Source organism: Podarcis bocagei (assembly GCF_964188305.1).
Source record: "Podarcis bocagei genome assembly, chromosome: 14".
NCBI lineage: Eukaryota > Metazoa > Chordata > Lepidosauria > Squamata > Lacertidae > Podarcis > Podarcis bocagei.
The window spans coordinates 47,138,911-47,161,541 of NC_138139.1; the positions used below are offsets into that span (position 1 = coordinate 47,138,911).

The 22,631-nt window shown below is 47.1% G+C and overlaps 1 protein-coding gene across 2 annotated transcripts in view; it reads left to right on the forward strand.

Moving 5' to 3' along the window:
• Positions 1–22,631, forward strand: part of MYH11 (myosin heavy chain 11) — an 88,614-nt gene that overhangs the window by 62,632 nt on the left and 3,351 nt on the right. For both annotated transcript variants that reach the window (XM_081169358.1, XM_081169359.1), the window contains 16 exons: positions 421–716; positions 2,591–2,803; positions 3,780–3,924; positions 5,056–5,262; positions 5,820–5,924; positions 6,016–6,168; positions 7,242–7,490; positions 8,638–8,850; positions 9,573–9,785; positions 10,353–10,514; positions 11,902–12,030; positions 14,497–14,585; positions 15,343–15,466; positions 16,734–16,942; positions 19,052–19,160; positions 21,137–21,309. In XM_081169358.1, coding sequence (XP_081025484.1) covers positions 421–716; positions 2,591–2,803; positions 3,780–3,924; positions 5,056–5,262; positions 5,820–5,924; positions 6,016–6,168; positions 7,242–7,490; positions 8,638–8,850; positions 9,573–9,785; positions 10,353–10,514; positions 11,902–12,030; positions 14,497–14,585; positions 15,343–15,466; positions 16,734–16,942; positions 19,052–19,160; positions 21,137–21,309 — 2,789 coding nt within the window. The remainder of the gene's footprint in view (positions 1–420; positions 717–2,590; positions 2,804–3,779; positions 3,925–5,055; positions 5,263–5,819; positions 5,925–6,015; positions 6,169–7,241; positions 7,491–8,637; positions 8,851–9,572; positions 9,786–10,352; positions 10,515–11,901; positions 12,031–14,496; positions 14,586–15,342; positions 15,467–16,733; positions 16,943–19,051; positions 19,161–21,136; positions 21,310–22,631) is intronic.

A 22,631-nucleotide genomic window follows, 5' to 3' on the forward strand; every position in this document is an offset into this window, starting at 1 on the left:
CTTCGCTTCTGGCAGTGAGGGAACCACCAGAAGGCCCTCAGAGCCGGACCTCAGTGTTCGGGCAGAATGATGGGGGTGAAGACGCTCCTTCAGGTATACTGGGCCGAGGCCGTTTAGGGCTTTAAAGGTCAACACCAACACTTTGAATTGTGCTCGGAAACGTACTGAGAGGTCTAATGGATGGATAGAGGCATCCATGTCTGGATAGACTTGCCTAAACAAAATGGTTTTAAGCAGGTGCTGAAAAGAGTACAGCAGAAGTGGCTGTCTGATGTTAAAAGACAGTGAATTCTCACAAATGCAGAATGAGTTTTATGTGGCACATTTAGCAATGCCAGTTTTTCCCCCAAGTAAGTTCATGCAAACTAAATGCAATTTCTGATTGTTTTTGTGTGTGCCTCCCTCTCTTCTCCTCCATAGGAAAGGAAACTTCTCGAGGAGAGGATAAGCGACTTGACCACCAACCTTGCAGAAGAGGAAGAGAAAGCCAAGAACCTGACCAAGCTGAAGAACAAGCACGAGTCGATGATCTCGGAACTGGAAGTCCGCCTGAAGAAAGAAGAGAAATGCCGGCAAGAACTGGAGAAGATGAAGAGGAAGCTGGAGGGCGACTCGAGCGACCTCCACGAGCAGATCGCAGATCTCCAAGCCCAGATTGCGGAGCTGAAGATGCAACTGGCCAAAAAGGAAGAGGAGCTCCAAGCAGCCCTGGCTAGGTGGGGACAAGTCCTTGAGGCACCCCAGATGATGGCTGGTACTTTAGGACTGTGGTTACATGACAAAGGATTTTTTAAAAAAAAATAAATTGAATTTTATTAGTATTTTCCACGCAACAACAACAATACGAAAGATATAAAAAAATAACAATACACAAAAATCAACATTTGAAAACTAAAACAACAACAACAAATAATCCATATCTTCCAAGTTAATAATATAAACACTAAAACAACAACAAGACATTGACTTCCACCAATCCCACAGCACCTCCATTATCTCTCATTCTGTCTTCCTGTCTTCCTGTTTTCTTTATCCTCTCTATCCTAACATCTAGATATAAATCCTTCTTTCATATCCTTTCACTTCACAAGGTTATAACAGACTCAGCCAGATTTCTGCCCTCAAAACTTTGACTTTTGAGGTATTCATTTAGGCACTCCCATTCTTTTTTACTTCACTTTTTGGTTTTTGTCTTATTATGTCTGTCAATTTGGCTAATTCTAAGTATTCTGAGAGCTTACATAGCCTGTCTCCCCTAGTGGGTAACTGATTCCCTTTCCAGTACTTAGCCACCAGGATTCTTGCTGCCGACGTTGTGTATAAGAAAAAATAAGTTTTGTCTTTTGGAATATCATCATTTAAAATTCCTAAAAGGAATGCCTCTGGCATTTTACTATAGGCTATTCTTAATATTTTCTTTATTTCTTCATGGAACATGTTTGCATGACAAAGGATTTGCTGTTGCTGGTGGGACACACGATCCTCTGCTGAAACCACTGCATGCTTCTGTTGCCCTCCTGGGAAAAAAGCAAAACGAGCCCCTAGGAGCGTGATTCACACTCCTGCAATAGCTCAGGGGCAGTGGTGTATCTCCTTTGTATCTAGAAAGTCCCGGGTTAGACCGCTGGTGTCTGTAGTTAAGTCTGGGGTGCGAAATCTTTTATTCCTCCCGAAGGCCACATTGTCAGGAGCAAGCCAGCAGTAAATCACACCGTGCAAGTTGGAGTTAACTCTTTACAGTGGTACCTTGGTTCTCAAGTCCGTTCCAAAACCAAAGCCTTCCAAAACCAATGTGCGCTTTCCCATAGAAAGTAATGCAAAATGGATTAATCCGTTCCAGACTTTTTGAAAACATCCCCTAAAACAGGAATTTAACATGAATTTTACTCTCGAACGAGACCATGGATCCATAAAATGAAAGCAATAAAGAACGTACCGCAGTCACACATTCAATCAGTCAGTAGCTGAACTGGGTTCCGCACAGTCACAAAAACGAAACCAAAAGAGCCGCAAAAACCAAAATGCAAAATAAGTAACAAAAGCAGACCTCAGCGTAACACTCAAATCGGAAGCGTAACACTCAAAACGGAAGCATAACGCTGAAAACGGAGCACGTTCAGCTTCCGAAGAAAGTTAGCAAACACTTCCGGGTTTGCAGTACTGTATTTGGGTTCCAAGTTGTTTGAGTACCAAGGCGTTTGAGAACCAAGGTACCACTGTATTAGCAAAAACATGTTCTGTACAGGAGTGTCGGGCCTAATGAGCACAGCAACTCATCTCTGGTAGGTCTTGCCCCATTAATCAGTTGCTGAGACTGAAGGTTCCTGCCTCCCCCACAGCTGCCTAAGTCCCTTCCTCTCCACGTCCCCCCCCCCCCCGGCAATTGGAGACTGGGCCTGCACATTGCCAACCTTTTCTCTGCCCTTTTCATGCCTCTTCTGGTTCTGGGAGATATGTGGAGATGGGGGAGTTTGTAGTGACCGGATTGAGCAATCTGTGCCTTTAATGACAAACTATCTACCGCTAAGTAAGTTGGTTCCTTTAATTTTTTTGTTTTAAAAAAAGTCTTCTAAAAATCCCACCCTCCCAGGCTTGAAGACGAAACGGGCCAGAAAAACAACGCCCTGAAGAAAATCCGCGAGCTGGAAGCACACATCTCTGACCTCCAGGAGGACCTGGATTCTGAGCGTGCCGCAAGGAACAAAGCCGAGAAGCAGAAGCGGGACTTGGGTGAGGAACTGGAGGCTCTCAAGACAGAGCTGGAAGATACCCTGGACAGCACTGCCACCCAGCAGGAGCTCAGGTGAGGACAGGAGAGGAGCGGAAAGTGGAGACCATCCCTGCGGTGAAAGCTGGTGCATGGCAGGCCAACTGGGGGGCTTCCCCGTCAAGTTCAGTCTGCTTTCTGCCAGCTAATAATAATCATATAATCATAATAATATATTATTTATACCCCAGCCACTCTGGGCAGCTCCCAACGGAATATTAAAAACACAACAGAACATCAAACATTAAAAACTTCTCTAATCAGGGCTGCCTTCAGATGTCTTCTAGTTGTTTATTTCCTTGACATCTGATGGGAGGGCACCACCACCGAGAAGGCCCTCTGCCTGGTTCCTTGGAATCTCACTTCTCGCAGGAAGGGAACCACCAGAAGGCCCTTGGGGTTGCACCTCAGGACCTCTGGGCTGAACAATGGGAGTGGAGATGCTCCTTCAGGTATACTGGACCAAGGCGTTTAGGGCTTTAAAGGTCAGCACCGACACTTTGAATTGTACTCAGAAACGTACTGGGAGCCAATGTAGGTCTTTCAGGACCGGCTGTTATATGGTCTTGGTGGTCACTTCCAGTCACCAGTCTAGCTGCCGCATTCTCGATTAATTGCCGTTTCCGGGTCACCTTCAAAGGTAGCCCCACGTAGAGCGCATTGCAGTAGTCCAAGCAGGAGATAACCAGAGCATGCACCACTCTGGTGAGACAGTCTGCCGGCAGGTAGGGTCTCATCCTGCATACCAGATGGAGCTGGTAGACAGCTGGAAACAGAATTGACCTGTGCCTCCCTGGACAGCTGTGAGTCCAAAATGACTCACCATTCTAGGTGCAAAGTGAGGCCAGTGACGTTCGTAGCCAGGGGGAAGTTCCGAGGGCCACATAGAAAGGATTTCCTGGAATGCATTTGCAACCCTCCCAGCCAGGAGGCGACGGCAGAGCTGGCTGTATCCCTAAATAATGTGGTTTGGGATGGCAAACAAAAATCACGTCTGTGCTGTTGTTTTCAGAGCGAAGCGGGAGCAGGAGGTGACCATCCTGAAGAGAGCCTTGGACGAGGAGACCCGCACCCACGAGGCTCAGGTCCAGGAGATGAGGCAGAAACACACGCAAGCTGTGGAGGAGCTGACGGAACAGCTGGAACAATTCAAACGGGTAACAAGCAAGCGAGCGAATATATAAACAAACTCAGGGCATTGCTTTGGGGATGGCTGTGCCCTTTCAGAGCCAGGATTTGCGAACTGCTCGGACTCCTGCAAGGAGACTAGAACTCAGGGCCACCCAATGCAACGGAGCTCACACTCGCACTGTGCATTTTAATGCACCCTTTTGTCCCAGAGTGGTTGAGCAATCAACCCTTCTTCCCATGGAACTCTGGGAATTGTAGTTCTGTGAGGAGTGTGGGCATGTGTCTCCTAGCAACTCTCAGTGCCCGCTGCAATCTAAGCATTCTTTAAATGCAGAAGTGTCCTGAATGCTGCAGAATTCAGGACAGACAGAATGAATAGGCAGACATAATTCCAAAACGTTTCTGGTCACGGGTTTGATAACAACATAATCTATGCATGCTTTAGCTTACTTTACACTGCACGTTTTTGTCTCAGGTGTGAGCGTTAAAGATATTGGATGTCAAAAAAACAAACAAACCTGCTGCTGATATATTATTCCATACCCTTTCTTCGCCATATAATCCCCAGGAAGGTTTGAACAATTTAAAACACCATACAGCCGTACCTTGGTTCTTGAACAGTATCCATTCCAGAAGTCTGTTCAACTTCTGAAAACGTTCGAAAACCAAGGCGTGGCTTCCGATTGGCTGCAGGAGCTTCCTGCACTCAAGCAGAAGCTGCAGAAGTCGCGTCGGACGTTCGGCTTCCAGAAAACGTTCACAAACCGGAACACTCATTTCTGGGTTTGGAGTGTTCGGAAGCCAAAATGTCTGAGTCACAAGGCATTCCAGAACCAAGATACGACTGTATTTAAATAGTCTAAAACAAACCCAGGTCACACGAATAGGACGGGTCCCCAAAACATTCATATAATCATAGAATTGTTGCGTTTGAAGGGACCCCTGCAAGAATCCTGCCCATAGGATGGGCTTGAACCACCAGCCTTCTGCTTTATAGCCAGACGCACTGACCCAGCGTGTCAGATTAAAGAAGTGTGATCGGACGGTGGTGAAATTGACGTATACAAGAGATCTGTGGCTGTCACACTGCTGGAAGACTTGTCAACTCTGGGTCCCTTCTTGGGTACGTAAACACCGAACATCCTCTGTGCTTTCAGGCCAAAGCCAATCTGGACAAGACCAAGCAGACTCTGGAGAAGGACAACGCCGACCTGAGCAGCGAGGTCCGGTCGCTCAACCAGGCCAAGCAGGAGGTGGAGAACAAGAAGAAGAAGCTGGAAGTGCAGCTGCAGGAACTGCAGTCCAAGTTTTCAGACGGGGAGCGCGTCCGGACAGAGCTGAACGAAAAAGTCCACAAGCTGCAGGTGACAATGCAGTGTCCCTTTTTCCATTTCTGTAGTTTTTTAAAAAATAAAAAAGGATGCAGGAGCCTAGCAAATTATTATTATTATTATTATTATTATTATTATTATTATTATTATTATTATTATTTTCTGTTAGAAGAGTGCTGATCAGGCTAATCCAAACACTGCTTTGTTTTGCTCTTTGTCTCCCTTCCAAGTAAGGGTGGCGCTGTGGGTTAAACCACAGAGCCTAGGACTTGCTGATCAGAAGGTCAGTGGTTCGAATCCCCGCGACGGGGTGAGCTGCTGTTGCTCGGTCCCTGCTCCTGCCAACCTAGCAGTTCAAAGGCACGTCAAAGTGCAAGTAGATAAATAGGTACCACTCTGGTGGGAAGGCAAGTGGCGTTTCCGTGCACTGCTCTGGTTTGCCAGAAGTGGCTTAGTCATGCTGGCCACATGACCCGGAAGCTGTATGCTAGTTCCCTCAGCCAGTAAAGCAAGTTGAGCACCGCAACCCCAGAGGTGGTCACGACTGGACCTAATGGTCAGGGGTCCCTTTACCTTTACCTCCATTCCAGGTGGAGGTTGAGAACGTGACGGGGCTGCTGAACGAAGCAGAGGGCAAGACCATCAAGCTGACGAAGGACGTGGCGACTCTGGGGTCTCAGCTGCAGGACACTCAGGTAAGTACCACCGCAAGCCAAACTGAGGTTTTCAGAGAGGTTCTTGGGGAAGACTCACCAGCAAGGGCTTCTGCTTTCTTGCTGCCCCCAGGAGTTGCTCCAGGAGGAAACCCGCCAGAAGCTCAACTTGTCCACAAAGCTTCGCCAGATGGAGGACGAGAAGAACAGCATCCAGGACCAGCTGGAGGAAGAGATGGAAGCGAAGCAGAACCTGGAGAGGCACATTTCAACGTTGACCGTGCAGGTTCTGACCATTACTATATAATAATAGTAATTTATTATTTATACCCCGCCCATCTGGCTGGCCATCTAGCCACTCTGGGCGGCTTCCAACAAAATATTAAAATACCGTAATACATCAAACATTAAAAGCTTCCCTAAACAGGACTGCCTTCAGATGTCTTCTAAAAGTCTGGTAGTTGTTGCTCTCTTTGACATCTGGTGGGAGGGCGTTCCACAGGGAGGGCGCCACTACTGAGAAGGCCCTCTGCCTGCTTCCCTGTAACTTGGCTTCTCGCAGTGAGGGAACCACCAGAAGGCCCTCGGCACTGGACCTCAGTGTCCAGGCTGAATGATGGGGGTGGAGACGCTCCTTCAGGTATTCTGGACCGAGGCCGTTTAGGGCTTTAAAGCAACATTTTGAATTTTGCTCGGAAACGAACTGGGAGCCAATGTAGGTCTTTCAGGACCAGTGTTATGTGGTCTCGGTGGCCGCCCCCCGTCACCAGTCTAGCTGCCGCATTCTGGATTAGTTGTAGTTTCCAGGTCACCTTCAAAGGTAGCCCCACGTAGAGCATATTGCAGTAGTTGCGCTGAATTTATCCACTTTGGATGTTAAAAACAAAAACAGAACCCCTTCCGGTTCTTACTGTGCACACCCGCTGTGCGGCAGGCTGTTGTAAATTCCCATTTTCCAGGTTGAAAGATCACGGCTCACTGCGCAGAAAACCCAAGGCAAGGTTGGGCTCACATTCACGTCGCCCATTGCCAACCCCCTAGGTATGCCCCTTACGACGACAACCGGGATCCATGACTTTTATCATGCTCTCGGCAATAATGGGAGCCCAGTGATCAGGGATGATGGGAACTGTAGTCCAACAACTTCTGGAGAGCCACAGCTTCCCCGTCTTTGTTAGAAACCCCAAACAGAGGGCCAGTAAGAGGGAGCAGGATGGGTTCATGGGGCCCATCTCTACATTCCCACAATACTGTTGGATCAGCTGATTCCGCCCATTCACGGGGAAGGTGCTTGCACCTGCGTTGGTTGGGGCGCTGGGTGTCACGAGGCCTTACCTTTCTCTGAACCCCAAACTGCAGCTCTCCGACTCCAAGCGGAAGCTCCAGGAGTACGTCAGCACCATCGAGGGCATGGAGGAAGGGAAGAAGAAGCTCCAGAAGGAAATCGAAGGCCTGACGCAGGAGTTCGAGGAGAAAGCAGCTTCGTACGACAAACTGGAAAAAACAAAGAACCGGCTTCAGCAGGAGCTGGACGACCTGGTGGTCGACTTGGACAACCAGCGCCAGCTGGTCTCCAACTTGGAGAAGAAGCAGAAGAAGTTCGACCAGGCAAGAGTCCATGTGCTGGTCCCGGGGGGGGGTACCCTGAGGCGTGGTCAAAGTCCAGTCCTGAGCCGAGGGTCTGGAGATTGTCCACCAAGGGGGAAGCGGGGTCCAAAGTAAGAAGCCGGGCGTGGTCAGGAACTCTGGAAGAACAGGTCTCTGGGTGCTGGCAGAAACAGGTTTCCAACCTGGGACTGGGCTGACTGGCCTTTATCTCCTCTGAGGCCAGGGGTGGCCCCGGCCCACAGGTGACCCGTCTCTCCTGGCCTTAAGGCGAGGACTCCTCCTGAGAGCACTTAGTTCCCTCCGCCTCTCTGCCCTGAGCCTCTGCAGCTCAGGAGAGGCTGGAGGGTTACTGGACCCAGGGGCAGCTTCACCTCCCCCTGACAGGGCTGGGAGAGGAGCACCTGCAGGCAATGGGTCCTCAATCACCTCCGGAGCCAGAGTGGATACATTTGGTGTCTGCTCCTGAGGACTCGGCACAGGTGCAGGCCCTTCAAATCCAAGCCCCTGCCCCGGCTCAGGAGACTCCTGTGCAGGCTGGGACTCCTCAGGTTCAGCTTCTGAATCAGATTCCCAGGCCATCACAGCCCAGCTCCCTGCATGCTCTCTTTCTGTGCTGTCCACTGTGCCCAGAATGACCGAAATGTTAATAGGATTGGGTAGCCATTGATGTGCCCCTTATCCAGCAATAACGTTTCCCACAGCAAAATCCCTCCCATATTGTTCACTCACAAACAGGTCCTGTTTAGGAAAGGGAGCCCTGCAATGTTAATTAAATGCTTCCTCCTTGCAGCTTTTGTTGCCTTTATTGCTTACTGAGGTTTTGCACAGCACTTAATATAGTGCTGTCTTAGCCAGCAGTGCCTGTTTCCAAGACAACAAACCCTTCCATGTTATTCACTTAACATATAGGTCCTGTTTAGGAAATCCCCCCACAATGTTAATTAAATGCTTCCTCCTGGCAGCTTTCCTTTATTGCTTCTTGTCCAGTGCAGCTTGGGCTTTGATGATGATTTCCTTCTTTATTTTGCCCCTTAAGCAGTCAACTTCTCTGAGCTGTTTTGCTGTTGGAAAGCCCTCTTGCCCCTGAATCAAAATGATGGCCTCCTTGCTGAGACCCGAAGCTCACCAGCATCTTGTTCCTTGGCAGATGCTAGCAGAGGAGAAGAACATCTCTTCCAAATACGCCGAAGAAAGAGACCGCGCAGAGGCTGAAGCTCGGGAGAAGGAGACGAAGGCCCTGTCTCTCTCCCGGGCTCTGGAGGAGGCCCTGGAAGCAAAGGAAGAACTTGAGCGAACCAACAAGCTGTTGAAAGCGGAGATGGAAGATCTTGTGAGCTCCAAAGATGATGTCGGCAAGAACGTAAGTTCCCTTGAAGGGTCTCATGATCTGCCTGATACAATTCGTTTACCGTATTTTTCGCTCCATAAGACGCACCTGACCATAAGACGCACCTAGTTTTTAGAGGAGGAAAGGGGGAAAGCCCCGTTTTTTTGAGGATCAGCTCACAGTTGTGCAGCTTTTTTTTTGCAAAGGGGAAAAGCTCCTTTTTTTGAGCATCAGCTCAAAGTTGTTGAGCTTATTTTGCAAAGGGGGAAAATCCTGTTTTTATGGGGTTCAACTCACAGTTCTGCAGCTTTTTTAGGAAAGGAAAGGGAGCCGTTTCTACAGTTTCCAGACAGATAATCTAATCAGCCAGTCACATGTCGCTGGGGAAACAAACAGCCTCCGTCTGCAGAACATTCAACAATGGAGGCTTGGGCAAGGGGCCGGGGCCAGAAAGGGAGCCAGTGAACGACTGCACATTCACTCCATAAGACGCACAGACATTTCCCCTTACTTTTTAGGAGGAAAAAAGTGTGTCTTATGGAGCGAAAAATACAGTACATGCATCTTGTAAAAACACACGTGCATTTATTTGCCAGTTGATTATCAGTTTGCAGTGGCTTTTCTTTCCAAGTGAGCCCACTCATCACATTTCCAGGTTTTGCTTTTGCCTTATTTATTCATTCACCGCTGGTGAGTTTCCCCCCTCGATCCTCTCTCGTCACTCGGCCTGCCTTTTTGCCTCCTGCTCCGAACAGGTCCATGACCTGGAGAAATCCAAACGGGCCTTGGAGCAGCAGGTGGAAGAGATGAAGACCCAGTTGGAGGAGCTGGAGGACGAGCTCCAGGCAACGGAGGATGCAAAGCTGAGGCTGGAGGTGAACATGCAAGCGCTGAAAGGACAGTTCGAAAGAGACCTGCAAGCCAGGGATGAGCAGAACGAAGAGAAGAGGAGGCAGCTGCAGAAGCAGGTATGAGCTTCCAATTCACCACCTATCTTCTCGTAGCCTCAGGGGGTAAGGAGACCTTTTCCCCACAGGGCATGGGGTATTCTAGAGTTTTGGACCACAGCTGGAGGGCACCAGCTTGAGGAAGGCCAGCGTAGAATCTAGGCGCTGGGTTGGCCAATACCTAAACGTGCCTCCTCCAGTTGATGGCTGGAAGATATCTGAACATGAATGGCTTCTGATAGCTACTACCTACTGAGCAGAACTCAATATGGAAGTGTGTGTGGACAGGGGAGGACAGCATAGTTTTGCAGCATGGACTCAACCAGCAAAACAAACAGGCGGATGCAGTTTTGCAGCTCCTAAGAACTGCTTTTTTTAAAAAAAATGTTTCCATCCAAGCTCAGCATTATAAAAGCCACTTAAATTAAGGTTACCAGACGCCCCGTTTCCTATTTAGCTGCAAGTAACTGAGCAATGCCTTTCACAGAATTGTAGAACTGCAGAGTGGGAAGGGACCCCGAGGGTCATCTAGACCAACCCACTTTGCACGTCTAAACCTTTTCCAATTGCTTCCCTGCTGCTACTTAGCTCCACGAGATGGAAGTGGAACTGGAAGACGAGCGCAAGCAACGGGGCTTGGCTGCCGCCGCCAAGAAGAAACTGGAGGTGGACATCAAGGACATGGAGGGCCAGCTGGACTTTGCCAACAAGTCCCGGGACGAAGCCATCAAGCAGCTGCGGAAGCTCCAGGTCAGGGCAACCCACTTAATAATAATAATAATAATAATAATAATAAATTTTATTTATATCACTTGCTTTCACCCAGGAGGGTTGGGCGTCTGCCAGGGGCATAATAATAATAATAATAATAATAATAATAATAATAATAATAATAATAATAATAATAATTTATTTGTACCCCGCCCATCTGGCTGGGTTTCTCCAGCCACTCTGGGCGGTTTCCAACAAAGATTAAAAATACATCAAAATGTCACACATTAAAAACTTCCCTAAACAGGCCTGCCTTCAGGTGTCTTCTGAATGTCAGGTAGTTATTTTTCTCCTTGACATCTGATGGTAGGGTGTTCCACAGGGCGGGTGCCACTACTGAGAAGGCCCTCTGCCTAGTTCCCTGTAACTTGGCTTCTCATAGCCAGAAGGCCCTCGGAGCTGGATCTCAGTGTCTGGGCAGAACGATGGGGGTGGAGACTCTTGCCCAAAGGACAAGAGCCTCCTAGATCCACTGCAGTGAGGAGAGAGAGACTCTCTGAGGCAGGGGGGAGCTGGAGGGTGTCTTGCCGAAGGGCCCTCCAAACCTAGTGAGATGGGGGAGAAATTCAGTTCGGTTTGCCTTTTAAATCGAGCCTGTCTAATTCTTGCTTTCCGAAATGATGCATGGACCGAAACGCAGCCACCTTTTGAAATTCTCATTTCTCCAAATTTTTGCAATGCAGTTCTTCAGCCAAGTAATGTGCGCCACAAATGCATGTGCCAGGATTAAGTGTGCATCAAAATGCACATATTAGTAGTAATAATGTATGGTTGTACCTTGGAAGTTGAACTGAATCCGTTCCGGAAGTCCGTTCGACTTCCAAAACGTTTGGAAACCAAAGCTCAGCTTCAGGTAGCAATCGGAAGCTGCGCCAGACGTTCAGCTTCCGAAAATCGTTCAAAAAACGGAACACTCACTTCTGGGTTTCAACCGTTCAGGAGCCGATTTGTTCAAGAGTCGAGGTGTTCAGGATCCGAGGTACGACTGTACTAAAAAAGTGTTATATTAGATCTCTTTGCGACAAATGTGTAGATCTGGAGGGGAAATAGCACACAAATGCATATTTTAAAAGAAATCGTATCCAAAATGCTGAATTTTCATGAGGACTTTTTAAAATAAATTGCATATTTCTGCAGAAATTGAGAGAACTGGATAGATTGGTGTGATCCCAACTCAACACCGCACATCCTTTTATAAACTATTATCATGCCCCCCCCCCCTGCACCCTCATCACCTATTTCTTCAACTTCAGACGCTCTTCTTTGGTCCTTGAAACATCCCATCAGGTGGAGGGCGACGCTGAGAAAGATTTGAACCTGAATGCGGATGAGGCTCCATCCTAAACCAGTGTCTCTTCTCACTCAGGCTCAGATGAAGGACTTCCAGCGTGAACTGGACGATGCCCGGGCTGCCCGGGAAGAAGTCTTTGCAACAGCCCGAGAAAACGAGAAGAAAGCCAAAAATTTGGAGGCTGAGCTGATGCAGGTTCAAGAGGTAAACTGGAGAATCTGGGTCCTGGCTAGAACTCGAGGGAGGGAGTAGCTCAGCGTCTGCCCAAGGGCTACAGTTAAGGGTTAGAATCGTAGAATCATAGAGTTGGAAGAGACCACAAGGGCCATCGAGTCCAACCCCCTGCCAAGCAGGAAACACCATCAGAGCACTCCTGACATATGGTTGTCAAGCCTCTGCTTAAAGACCTCCAAAGAAGGAGACTCCACCACACTCCTTGGCAGCAAATTTTGTTGTTGTAAACAAAAATTGCCCTTTTCCCTTATGGGGTATCCAAGAGCCCACATAGAGTCCTTACGTATGTTCCCTATCGGTAGGAGAAAATAACAGAGGCCAACCAGAGAATATTGAGAAGCAAAGAAGCTAGTAAGCCTGATCTTTATTGATCTGTTGCAACAGGGTGCTCCCCTCACCCGCAGGGGAGAAGGAGGAACCTAGAACAATGGCGTGCAAGGCCTTATAAAGACTTTTGAAATTACCATCCTGTAGATCAAGACCACCCCCAGAAACATCATGCATACATCACAGAAGGGGTGTAACCTAAGACCACCCCCCAGATACATCATACCTACATCACAGAAAAGGTGGTCTAAAACAGAAATTTGAATGTTGTTTTTCGCCTGTCCTTGTTTATCTCCTGTCTGGCAGGTTACTTGATTGGATTGCCTGGGGAGCCTGGCCATTCTTTTGTAGTGATAAATACTTAGTTTCTGGGCCAGGTCACAGGCTCACACCCTATTCATATCTTAAATGTGCCCTTAAGACGAGATTTGTGAGGAAAGAGACAATGGGGAGGTTTCCCACTTTGACCTTGCAGAGAAAACATTTGCTCAGTTTAGGAATCAAAATGGTTCCAGGTCGGTCTTCCTGTGCTGATCTATGTACGGGCTTGGTTGGTACACTTATGAACATTACCATATATCTAAGACCTCAAAATTCCTATCACAGGTATATTCTCAAAACATGGCGTGTATCTAATGTAGCTCTGTGTGGCGATCACACAGGGTCTCCGGACGTTTAACGGTCTATTGATCCCTGTGCCACCACTGTGCTCGCTTCCCCGCTGCCACCAACCATTTACTCTCTGGTAAAACACTGAGTCCAGTCTGTTGTTAAAAGTGAACCAAAAAAACAAGTTTATTTTACAAACATTAACAAGTTTATGGCTTCTCAGATAATATTCCTGTCAATATCTTAACTTTATTTTCTTTACTGGCCTATACCTTCCTAATACCTTTTGGCTGATTATCTCAACTGTTTGACTGGCTTCTCTTAACAAATTCTCTCACTCTCTCCCCCCGGACTACCCCAACCCACAGACTTTTCTTATCTGTCTCTTGTAACTCCAGACTGTCTTCTCAACAACTCTAACTCTCCTAAAAAACCCTCTGTGCTTCAACCTTATACACAGTTAACTCTGCTCCCTGGGTTCCAATTGGTTAGTCATTTTACAATGACTTTCCCTATGAACCCAGTATGATATCACACACATATGAGGGCAAACGCCACACTCTGCTAAGTTAAAGGCCCTTTAAACTTGCACTTGCGGAAGGTTGTTGCAGAAGGAAAAACACAAGTGCCTTACCGAAGGTTGTGCAACAGATTGCACAACGGGAACCAGCAGACTTCCACTAACACAACTGTTGCACTGGATTTCTTTGTTGCAAACGTTTAAGCACTGCCATCTGCTAGCAGACGGGCCCTTGCGCTAGTGAGCAGAGAACATTTGATGCGGCCCAGGGAACTGTGTTTCATACATTCATCCAGAGTTCACCACATGTAAAAAAAACACCCAAGTTATGAGGACAACCAATTGTTACATGTGTGACCTCTCCTGCTCTAAGGAACAGGGGAACACTTGTTCAGCCAGGGAATTGTGACCCGTACCACGATAAAAAGCCACTCCTGGTTTCTGTCCCCCGCCAAGTGTTCTAAACCACAGAGCCTAGGGCTTGCCGATCAGAAGGTTGGTGGTCAAATCCCTGTGACGGGGTGAGCTCCTGTTGCTCAGTCCCTGCTCCTGCCAGCCTAGCAGTTTGAAAGCACGTTAAAGTGCAAGTAGATAAATAGGTACCACTCTGGCGGGAAGGTAAACGGCGTTTCCGTGCGCTGCTCTGGTTCGCCAGAAACGGCTTAGTCATGCTGGCCACATGACCCGGAAGCTGTACGCCGGCTCCCTCGGCCAATAAAGCAAGATGAGCGCCGCAACCCCAGAGTCGTTCGCAACTGGACTTAACGGTCAGGGGTCCCTTTACCTTTAATCTAATATGGGTAGAACTTATTTTAGTTTTTGCTATTGCTAGTTGCTATTTGCAAGTTGGAAACTCTTGCCGATCTACTGCAAATCTCCCAGAGGTATATGAGTAGATCTAACTTCCGCCCAGCCTTGGAACCTAGAGTAGCCATGTTTGCTTTGTCGAGTGAGGGGCTCAATTTTGCCTCCTTTGCCAGGATTTGGCAGCTGCGGAACGGGCACGGAAACAAGCCGAGCAGGAGAAGGACGATCTGGCTGAAGAGCTGGCAAGTTCTGCTACTGGGAGGTAAGTTCCTGGCCAGGATTTGGAGGCTACTAGAACCATGTGCCCAATTCCACTCACTGCTGCTATTTTGTCCACACGAGAAGTATAAAAGGTGCCTTACACAGCACCCTCGCCAAATATGACAATGGTGATTATTATTATTATTATACCTTGCTTATTTGACTGGGTCTTTGGGGATGAAAAGTTGGTGTCAAAATTTCAAAGAAATGAAAATTAAATAGAGGACTTGGTGCATCTTTTGGCAGGCACGGGAGTTTCCCCTTCTCTCTGGGAGCTTCTGATAAGAATTAACAAGCTTCTGACAGGTTTATAGTCCTTTATTTACAACGATATACAGAGAGCAGCCTTGGGCCACCCTCCATCAGGATATCAGCTGTTCATTCTGAATCACCTCCCCTTCCACAGCAAGAAGTGCACCAACGGCCAGCTCTCCCTCCCCTGTGCTTCTGTTGTTCCTTAACCCTTTCAGACCTCTGAGTTCAAGGGGAGGGAATTACCCACCACTCTTGAATGAAGTGTCTCCCAAATGCTCCCTCCCTCCTGGTTGCCTAGCTACTATCTCAAAGCTGTCCAACTCTTCCCCTGACTTTGCAGTCTGACTTTGAATTGGCTGCTGGGAACGTTGAAGGAAGAGGGGGGCAAATTCTCCATTCTCTGTTAGAGACTGCTCTGTCTGTGTCTGCATTCCCCCATCTTCGGAGTCAGAGCAGTCTCTGGCGTCCGATTCTGACCAGCCCCTGACACCGTATGATTGTAGGACCAGCCTCCAGGATGAGAAGCGGCGCCTTGAAGCAAGGATCTCCCAGCTAGAGGAGGAGCTGGAAGAGGAGCAGAGCAACATGGAAGCTATGAGCGACCGCTTCCGCAAGGCTGTCCAGCAGGTATGTTGCAGACACCTTGATTTCTGCAAGGAGGATGGGAATTGCAAGAAAAGTAAGCAAAAAATAATTTTGCTTGCTATTCACAGCTCCTTCAAACGAGAAATAGAACAGATTCCCCACTCAGCAACTTCCCAAACCAAAATGCAGCTATCCTTCAAAATCCATGCTTCTCTGCACATTTTGCAATGCATTTCTCAATCCAAAAGAATGCATACTTCAATAAAGCACATAGGAGAGGAAAGCATGCACAAAAATTTGCAGATTGGTGAAAATAACGTACTAGAAAAATGTCTTTAATATATAATCTATAGACGTTTATTTCATATGTGAACCGCTTCCCATGAAGCCTCTCAAAAACGATTTCACAACTCAGTAAAAAACATACATATGAATATTGCAAACATATACACAGTTAAAATGATTATGTAGTTAAAACCTAGTTCAAATCCAATACATGCATACCCTGTTTTATTGCGCTTTGCTTTATTGCACCCCACAGATATTGCTCCTTGTGGGGATGCGGGTTAACAGGCTATAGTATAGCGCAAACATAACTTTGATTATGCACTGGGAAACCAAAAGAATTATGCAACTCGGTTTGTCGCATTGTTCGCTTTATTGCAGCCGTCTGGAACCGAACCCGCAATGATCTCCCAGGGTATGCCTGTATATGCACCAACTGGGGTTAATGATATAAGGGAGGCCCCCTGAAGATTTGCAAGCAGTTTGGTGTGTGCACTTATCCCATTGCATGCAGTTTTGCTCACTTGCTTGTAAAAGCAGGTGTGTTTGGAGAAATTCGCACAAAGATTGCTAAGAAATTTCGTGCGGTCTCTTATGGAAATGGAGCAAAAGATTGGGAAAATGGGAAACCGAGTTCTCACCTGCACTAAAGCAGCATCATACCACTTTAAGCAGCCATGGTTTCCCCTCTAAGAATCCTGGGAGATGTAGTTTTTTGAAGGGGGCTGAGAGTTGTTAAGAGGCCCCTATACTCCCCTCACAGTTGCAGTTCTCAGACAATCCCTTTTCCCTGGGAAGTTTGGGAACTGTAGCTCTGGAAGCATCTCCTAAAGGTTCTCAGCACCTTTAACAAACTACAGTTCCCATGGATTTTTGATGGCTGCTTAAAGTGGTGTGATACTGCTTTAAATGTTTGGCGCAGACGGGGCCAGAGAGCAGCTGAACAAGACAGGCTTGGCCACCCCTAATCAGACCTGTTTTCCCCGCCCCACTTTGATTGATCTTTCCCATCTATCGGTTCCAGTCCGAGCAGCTGAACAACGAGCTGGCCTCCGAGCGCACCGCGGCGCAGAAGAACGAAAGCGCCCGGCAGCAGCTGGAGAGGCAGAACAAGGAACTGAAATCCAAACTGCAGGAGATGGAGGGAGCCGTCAAATCCAAGTTCAAGGCCACGATCACAGCCCTGGAAGCCAAGATTGGGCAGCTGGAAGAACAGCTGGAACAGGAATCCAGGTACTGGCAGTTGTGGGATTCTGCATCCCAAATCCTGTCCCAGAGCACATGCTCAAAAATAATAGGCTAGAGTAATAAAAAGAAATGGTTATTTAGGGGATTTGAATTTAATTCTAAATTATATACCGGAAACGTGGGAGATTACAAGGGGTCAAAAAAAATGGACGTAAAACTTGTCTTGATGAATTGGAAGAGCCGCAAAAATATCCCATTGAGCACATGGATTGACAATATGGACAGACCTACGAACGAATTGCATATCAACGCAAATTAAGAATGGATAAATATGAAGAAATCTGGAAGGAATACTTAAGTGACAAGGCGGACAGGGGTGGGAAGTAGGGGGAGGAGAGGTGGGGAAATATTGTTAAAAAGGTGTAGTTATAGGTATATCAGTACTCAAATCTGAATTGTTAAATTGTGTTATCAGTGTTATTGTGGTTTTTGTTGTATTTTTGTTGTTGTTGTTTGTATTGAAAAAATGATTATTATTTTTTTAAAGTTAAATAATATATTTAAGGTTTAGTTGCAAAATTCTGTTGTAATACTGTAGCTGAAACAAATAAAAAACTTACTCCCAGGGGGGGGGGAAAGGCTCACCCACATATTGGAGAATACAGTATGGTTACCAGATTTTTTTCAATGAATCCGGGGACACTTTTTTTTTGGGGGGGGGAAGCTGAGTAGCAACAGGGAGTCAGTAGTGAGGCAAAAGACCCTGGGCCCAAGCACACATGCATATTGTATAAAGGTGCTAAGTCCTTTTGCACCCTGTGAAACATAAATGCACAGTTTTTAAAAAACTGGGCAACGGCGCGCCACACGCCCGTGACTCCTGAGCCTTCCCCAATCTCCTGCCCCCTGCCCCCTTTGTTTTGAATGATCGGGGGAGGCTTGGGAGTCGCGGGCGGCTGGCCGTTGCCCAGTTTTTTAAAAAACTGTGCATTTATGTTTCACAGGGTGCAAAAGGGCTCTGCGCCTTGCCTTGCAGAGAAACCGTGCGCCTTGCACCCCTCCTGGGCAACGGCCGCCCACCCGCCCGCAACTCCCGAGTCTCCCCCGATCTGTCAAAACAAAGGAGGAAGGGGGCAGGAAATCTGTGCCACCAGACATCCCCGGTTTCCCCCTCGGCAGTGGCAGCAAGCAGTGAGCAGCTCCTGAAGCCAGCCAGAGCCAACTGCGCTACCAGGCTGGCTCCGGGCTGCTGAGGCTGCCGCTGCCACGTTTCCCGGGGACAGATTTGCAAATCCAGGGACTATCCCCGGGAACTGGGGATGTCTGGTAACCCTAGAATACAGGTTTCTGGGATGAGGGATTTTGATTTGGACACAAGCAGCTGAGGTTAGTCAGATTCCAACTCCCATCAGCCACAGCCAGCTTGGCCCAATAGTCTGGGATGAGGGGAGTTGTAGTCTAGCTACAACTAGGCTGCCCCTTCCCTGTTATAGAGGGACAAAAGTTCCCAGCAGGCAGTTGCTGAGAGGAGGGGTGCGTGCTGGAATTGGACGTAAATATGTCATAATCTGTTATTGCTCAGGAGGTGTGCTTGTGAATATCTGCATGAAATTTAAAATATGCAAATATAAGCAGTGTGCTTTTAAACAACATGAACTGCTTTAACTTCTGGGAAATACTTTTGAATGATTTTATAAATATATCCAAAATGGTTAAAAAAGAAATTCTTTGTGCATTACCATATATGTGTGTGCACACATACATAAACATACTTTGTGGGGAGTTTCCCCACCATTTATTATATTATATTATTATTTTAAAACATTATTTTATTTTATTTATTATTATTTTTTAAAAAATATTCCTGCAGGAGTGCAAATTGTGGTGTGCCCTTTCCCCTTTCCTTTAGACATTACTGGGAGGGCTTCTTTGCAGAATCAGTTACTGATATTCCACAGTCCAAGCTGAAATCCAAAGCAATTTCATCCCTTAGAGAAGCTGAAAAGATTTTAACAGAGAACTGCATTTTCTGCCCTTGAATCCTGCTCAGTTTCCCTCTGACTTCCTTCACCACATGTGCATCTTCCCAGGCACAACTTTCCTTCATGAGAACTAGTACCTTTAACCTTCCCGTTCAATTCCATTTCTCCACAGAGAAAAGCAAACAGCAGTGAAGACCCTGCGCCAGAAAGATAAGAAGCTGAAGGAAGTCCTGCTTCAGGTTGAGGATGAAAGGAAGCAAGCAGAACAGTACAAAGACCAGGTGTGTTGATGTGTCACGTGGCGTGGGCTAGCCGAGAAGTCAAACCAGAAGGCAGTGTGGGAAGAGGGCTTGATCTGAAGGATTTGCTGGAAGGCTGAAAGGGAACAAATTGTTTCTATATGCAACAACAGCGGCGAGGTTACTGCTAGCCCAGGTCTGGAAACAACAGCAAATACCAACAGTAGAAGAATGGCGACAGAAGGTAATGGAATATGCAGAAATTGCCAAATTGACAGGGGAAATTAGACAACAGGGCGAGGGAACATTTCAAAAAGAATGGGGGAAATGTATGTCGTATATAGGAAAGATAAGATGAAATAGTGAAACCAGGAGAATTGGAAATAAACCTCATAATGGGAAAGCGATGGATAGTGAAAATAATAAGAAGCAAAAGGAGATTAATATAACTAACATTCATTGTAAATGAATACAGACAGACAACAAGAATTGTATAAACAGGAGGATTTATTTGTTTATGGATATACCATGGACAAATATGGAAAATGAATAACAATATACAAAATGGATGAAAATAATGCGATAAAATTATATGTGATATAAAAAACCAGAAGAAGGAAGGAGGGAAGTCAGCGCTTAGGAGAAAGTATAATGTAAATTTAAAATGCAACACATTATGCGTATGTGGAGTATGCAACCGGAAAACTAATAAAGATTATTGGGGGGGGGGGGGAGAGAATGAAAGGGAACAATACCATATTTTTGCGAATCTAATGTGCCATCAAATCTAATGCACATCTCAATTTTCTTTCTTTCTTTTTTGAAAATTTAGTTTTTCAGGCTTTAAAATTTTACAATCAATTATCCAACAACCACCATAAAAACAAGATTCCAAAGAACGTCCTGAACTTCCCCCGTCCCCTTTGTGGGTCCTTATAAATTTAACCTTTTCCTCCTGCATCTTTTATATCAATCCAAACGCATCTCAATTTTCAAAACCCTGAAACCAAAAAAAAGTATTTTCTGGCAAGTGTAAATGCACCCTAATTTTCATGATGTAATTTGGCCCAAAAAGGTGCGCATTGCATTAAATATGATGGTGATGATGAGTGTCATTATTTGTACCCTAGCTATCTGACTGTGTGGCCCCAGCCACTCTGGGCAGCTTCCAGCAGAATATAAAAACATGGTAAAAGACCAACGCTTAAAAACTTCCTGGTACAGGGCTGCTTTCAGATGTCTTCTGAAAGTTATATAGGTGTTTATCTGTTTGACATCTGACCGGAGGGCGTTACACAAGGCGGGTGCCACTACCGAGAAGGCCCTCTGCCTGGTTCCCTGTAACCTCACTTTTCCCAGTGAGAGAACCTCCACAAGGCCCTCAGAGCTGGACCTCAGCATCAGGGCTGAATGATGGGGGGTGGAGATGCTCCTTTAGGTATATAATAATAAATAATAATAATAAAATTCTATTTATACCCCGCCCTCCCCGGCCAGAGCCTGGCTCAGGGCGGCTAACACCAGTAAAATGACAATAAAAACATAAGGGGGAGGCCAATTTAAAATGCAGGTTAAAATGCAATTTAAAATGCAGCCTCATTTTAAAAGTAGCCCATGGATCAAAACCGTAAGGGGAGGGAAAACATAAGGGTCAGACTGAGTTCAACCCAAAGGCCAGGCGGAACAGGTCTGTCTTGCAGGCCCGGCAGAAAGATCTCAAGTCTCGCAGGGCCCTGATCTCTTGTGACAGAGCGTTCCACCAAGTCGGGGCCAGTCCTGAAAAGGCCCTGGCCCTCGTTGGGACCAATCTAACCACCTTGCAACTTGGGACTTCTAAAGTGTTGTCATTTGTGGACCTTAAGGTCCTCCGTGGGGCATACCAGGAGAGGCGGTCCCGTAGGTACGAGGGTCCTAGGGCTTCAGGTATATAGGAAAGATTGAGCAGCCAAAAGGCTGGCTGAGGGCGCCAACTCTGGGCTCCCATCCAACGCCCTCCTTGCCTTGGTGTCTTCCTTTAGGCTGACAAGGCCAGCACTCGCGTCAAGCAGCTGAAAAGGCAGTTGGAGGAGGCCGAGGAGGAGTCCCAGCGCATCAACGCAAACCGCAGGAAACTTCAGCGGGAGCTGGACGAAGCCACCGAGAGCAACGAGGCCATGGGACGGGAGGTGACCGCCTTGAAGAACAAACTCAGGTGAGTGCTCTCTGCCACAACCTTCTCCCGTTTGCGGTAGCGCCATAGAGCAGAGGGGAGAATGCACCATTGACATACACCCCCCCAAAGGTTGCGCATGTGGGAACACAGCCCTCTGCCTGAAAAAGGTCCTGCCTCGCTGATGGGTGTCGACTCTGGTGTATGGAATTGCCCACTTGAGAGTTTGTCAATGCTCCTCTGTATGTTCTGTTCCCTGCCCACAGAGTGAGCTTGGCACATATGAGAGAGCTGGTCTGTAAGGCTCAGTTAGGATGCCACAGCCTGTGGCTCCTCTCTGCCCTGGCTGTGGGAGTGGATGGGGGTCATTTATGAAGGGCCATAGCTCAGGGGTCAGGCCCCCGTTTTGCAAGCAAAAAGTCATAGGTTCAGTCCCAAGCATTTTCAGGCAAGGCTGTGAAAGACATCAACCTGTGAGCTCGGCAGGCCTCTGCAAAACCAGTTGTCTGATTCGTAGAAGGCAGTATCCTAGGGCCCCAGCTACCTTCTTCCTCTCTGCTGCCTGTTTTCTCTTGCATTTAGCAAAGAGAAATCCCAATTCTATGTACATTCAAAGCTGAATCTACCCAGTCTGCATTTTCTGAAGCAGCATGCAAACCGGAACACAGCTAGCCTTCAAAATTTGCACGTATCCAAATTTTGCAATGCAGCATTTACCCAAAATGCATCTATTAGAGGGAAGCGTGCGTAAAAACGAAGATAGCAGGGAAAATTTATTATATTAAGGGAGACGGCTTGTCAAAATTTCATATTTAAAATGTGTTTATTGGGAGAAATTTGCGCTTGAACGCTGATGAGTTTTCACGAGGTTTTTTTTTTTAAAATAAAATGGAAATTGCTGCAAAATGCGCAGCACCGAGTTTAAGATGGGAGAAAAATGAGAAAGTGGGAGAAACAAAATGGGCAGACCCTTCCACCCCCTCCTGCAATTAAGAGAGCAGCACACAAAACACACAGAGAGAAAGGTTTACCATCTAGCATTGGGGTGGAGAAACCTTTTCCAGGCAGCAGACTTGATCCCTAAGCTCTCCCAGCAAGCCACTTTAATGTGGCTGTACGACCCCTGCCAATCACCTGGACTGCAGGTGAACTTCTTCTCCATAGTAGCATTGCTTGAGCTCAAGCCTTGGTGCAAAGGAAGATCTCAGCTGCTCTGAGCGCGGCTGGAGGTTAGCACCGAACGGCTGGGCTCAGTATCAGCAGGGATCAGCTCCCCCCAGGAGTAAATTCCTATTTAAATGGCCCTGTATAGAAACTCTGCTTCCCATGGGCAAATTGGGAGTGCCTTTTAAGACCCTTGCTTG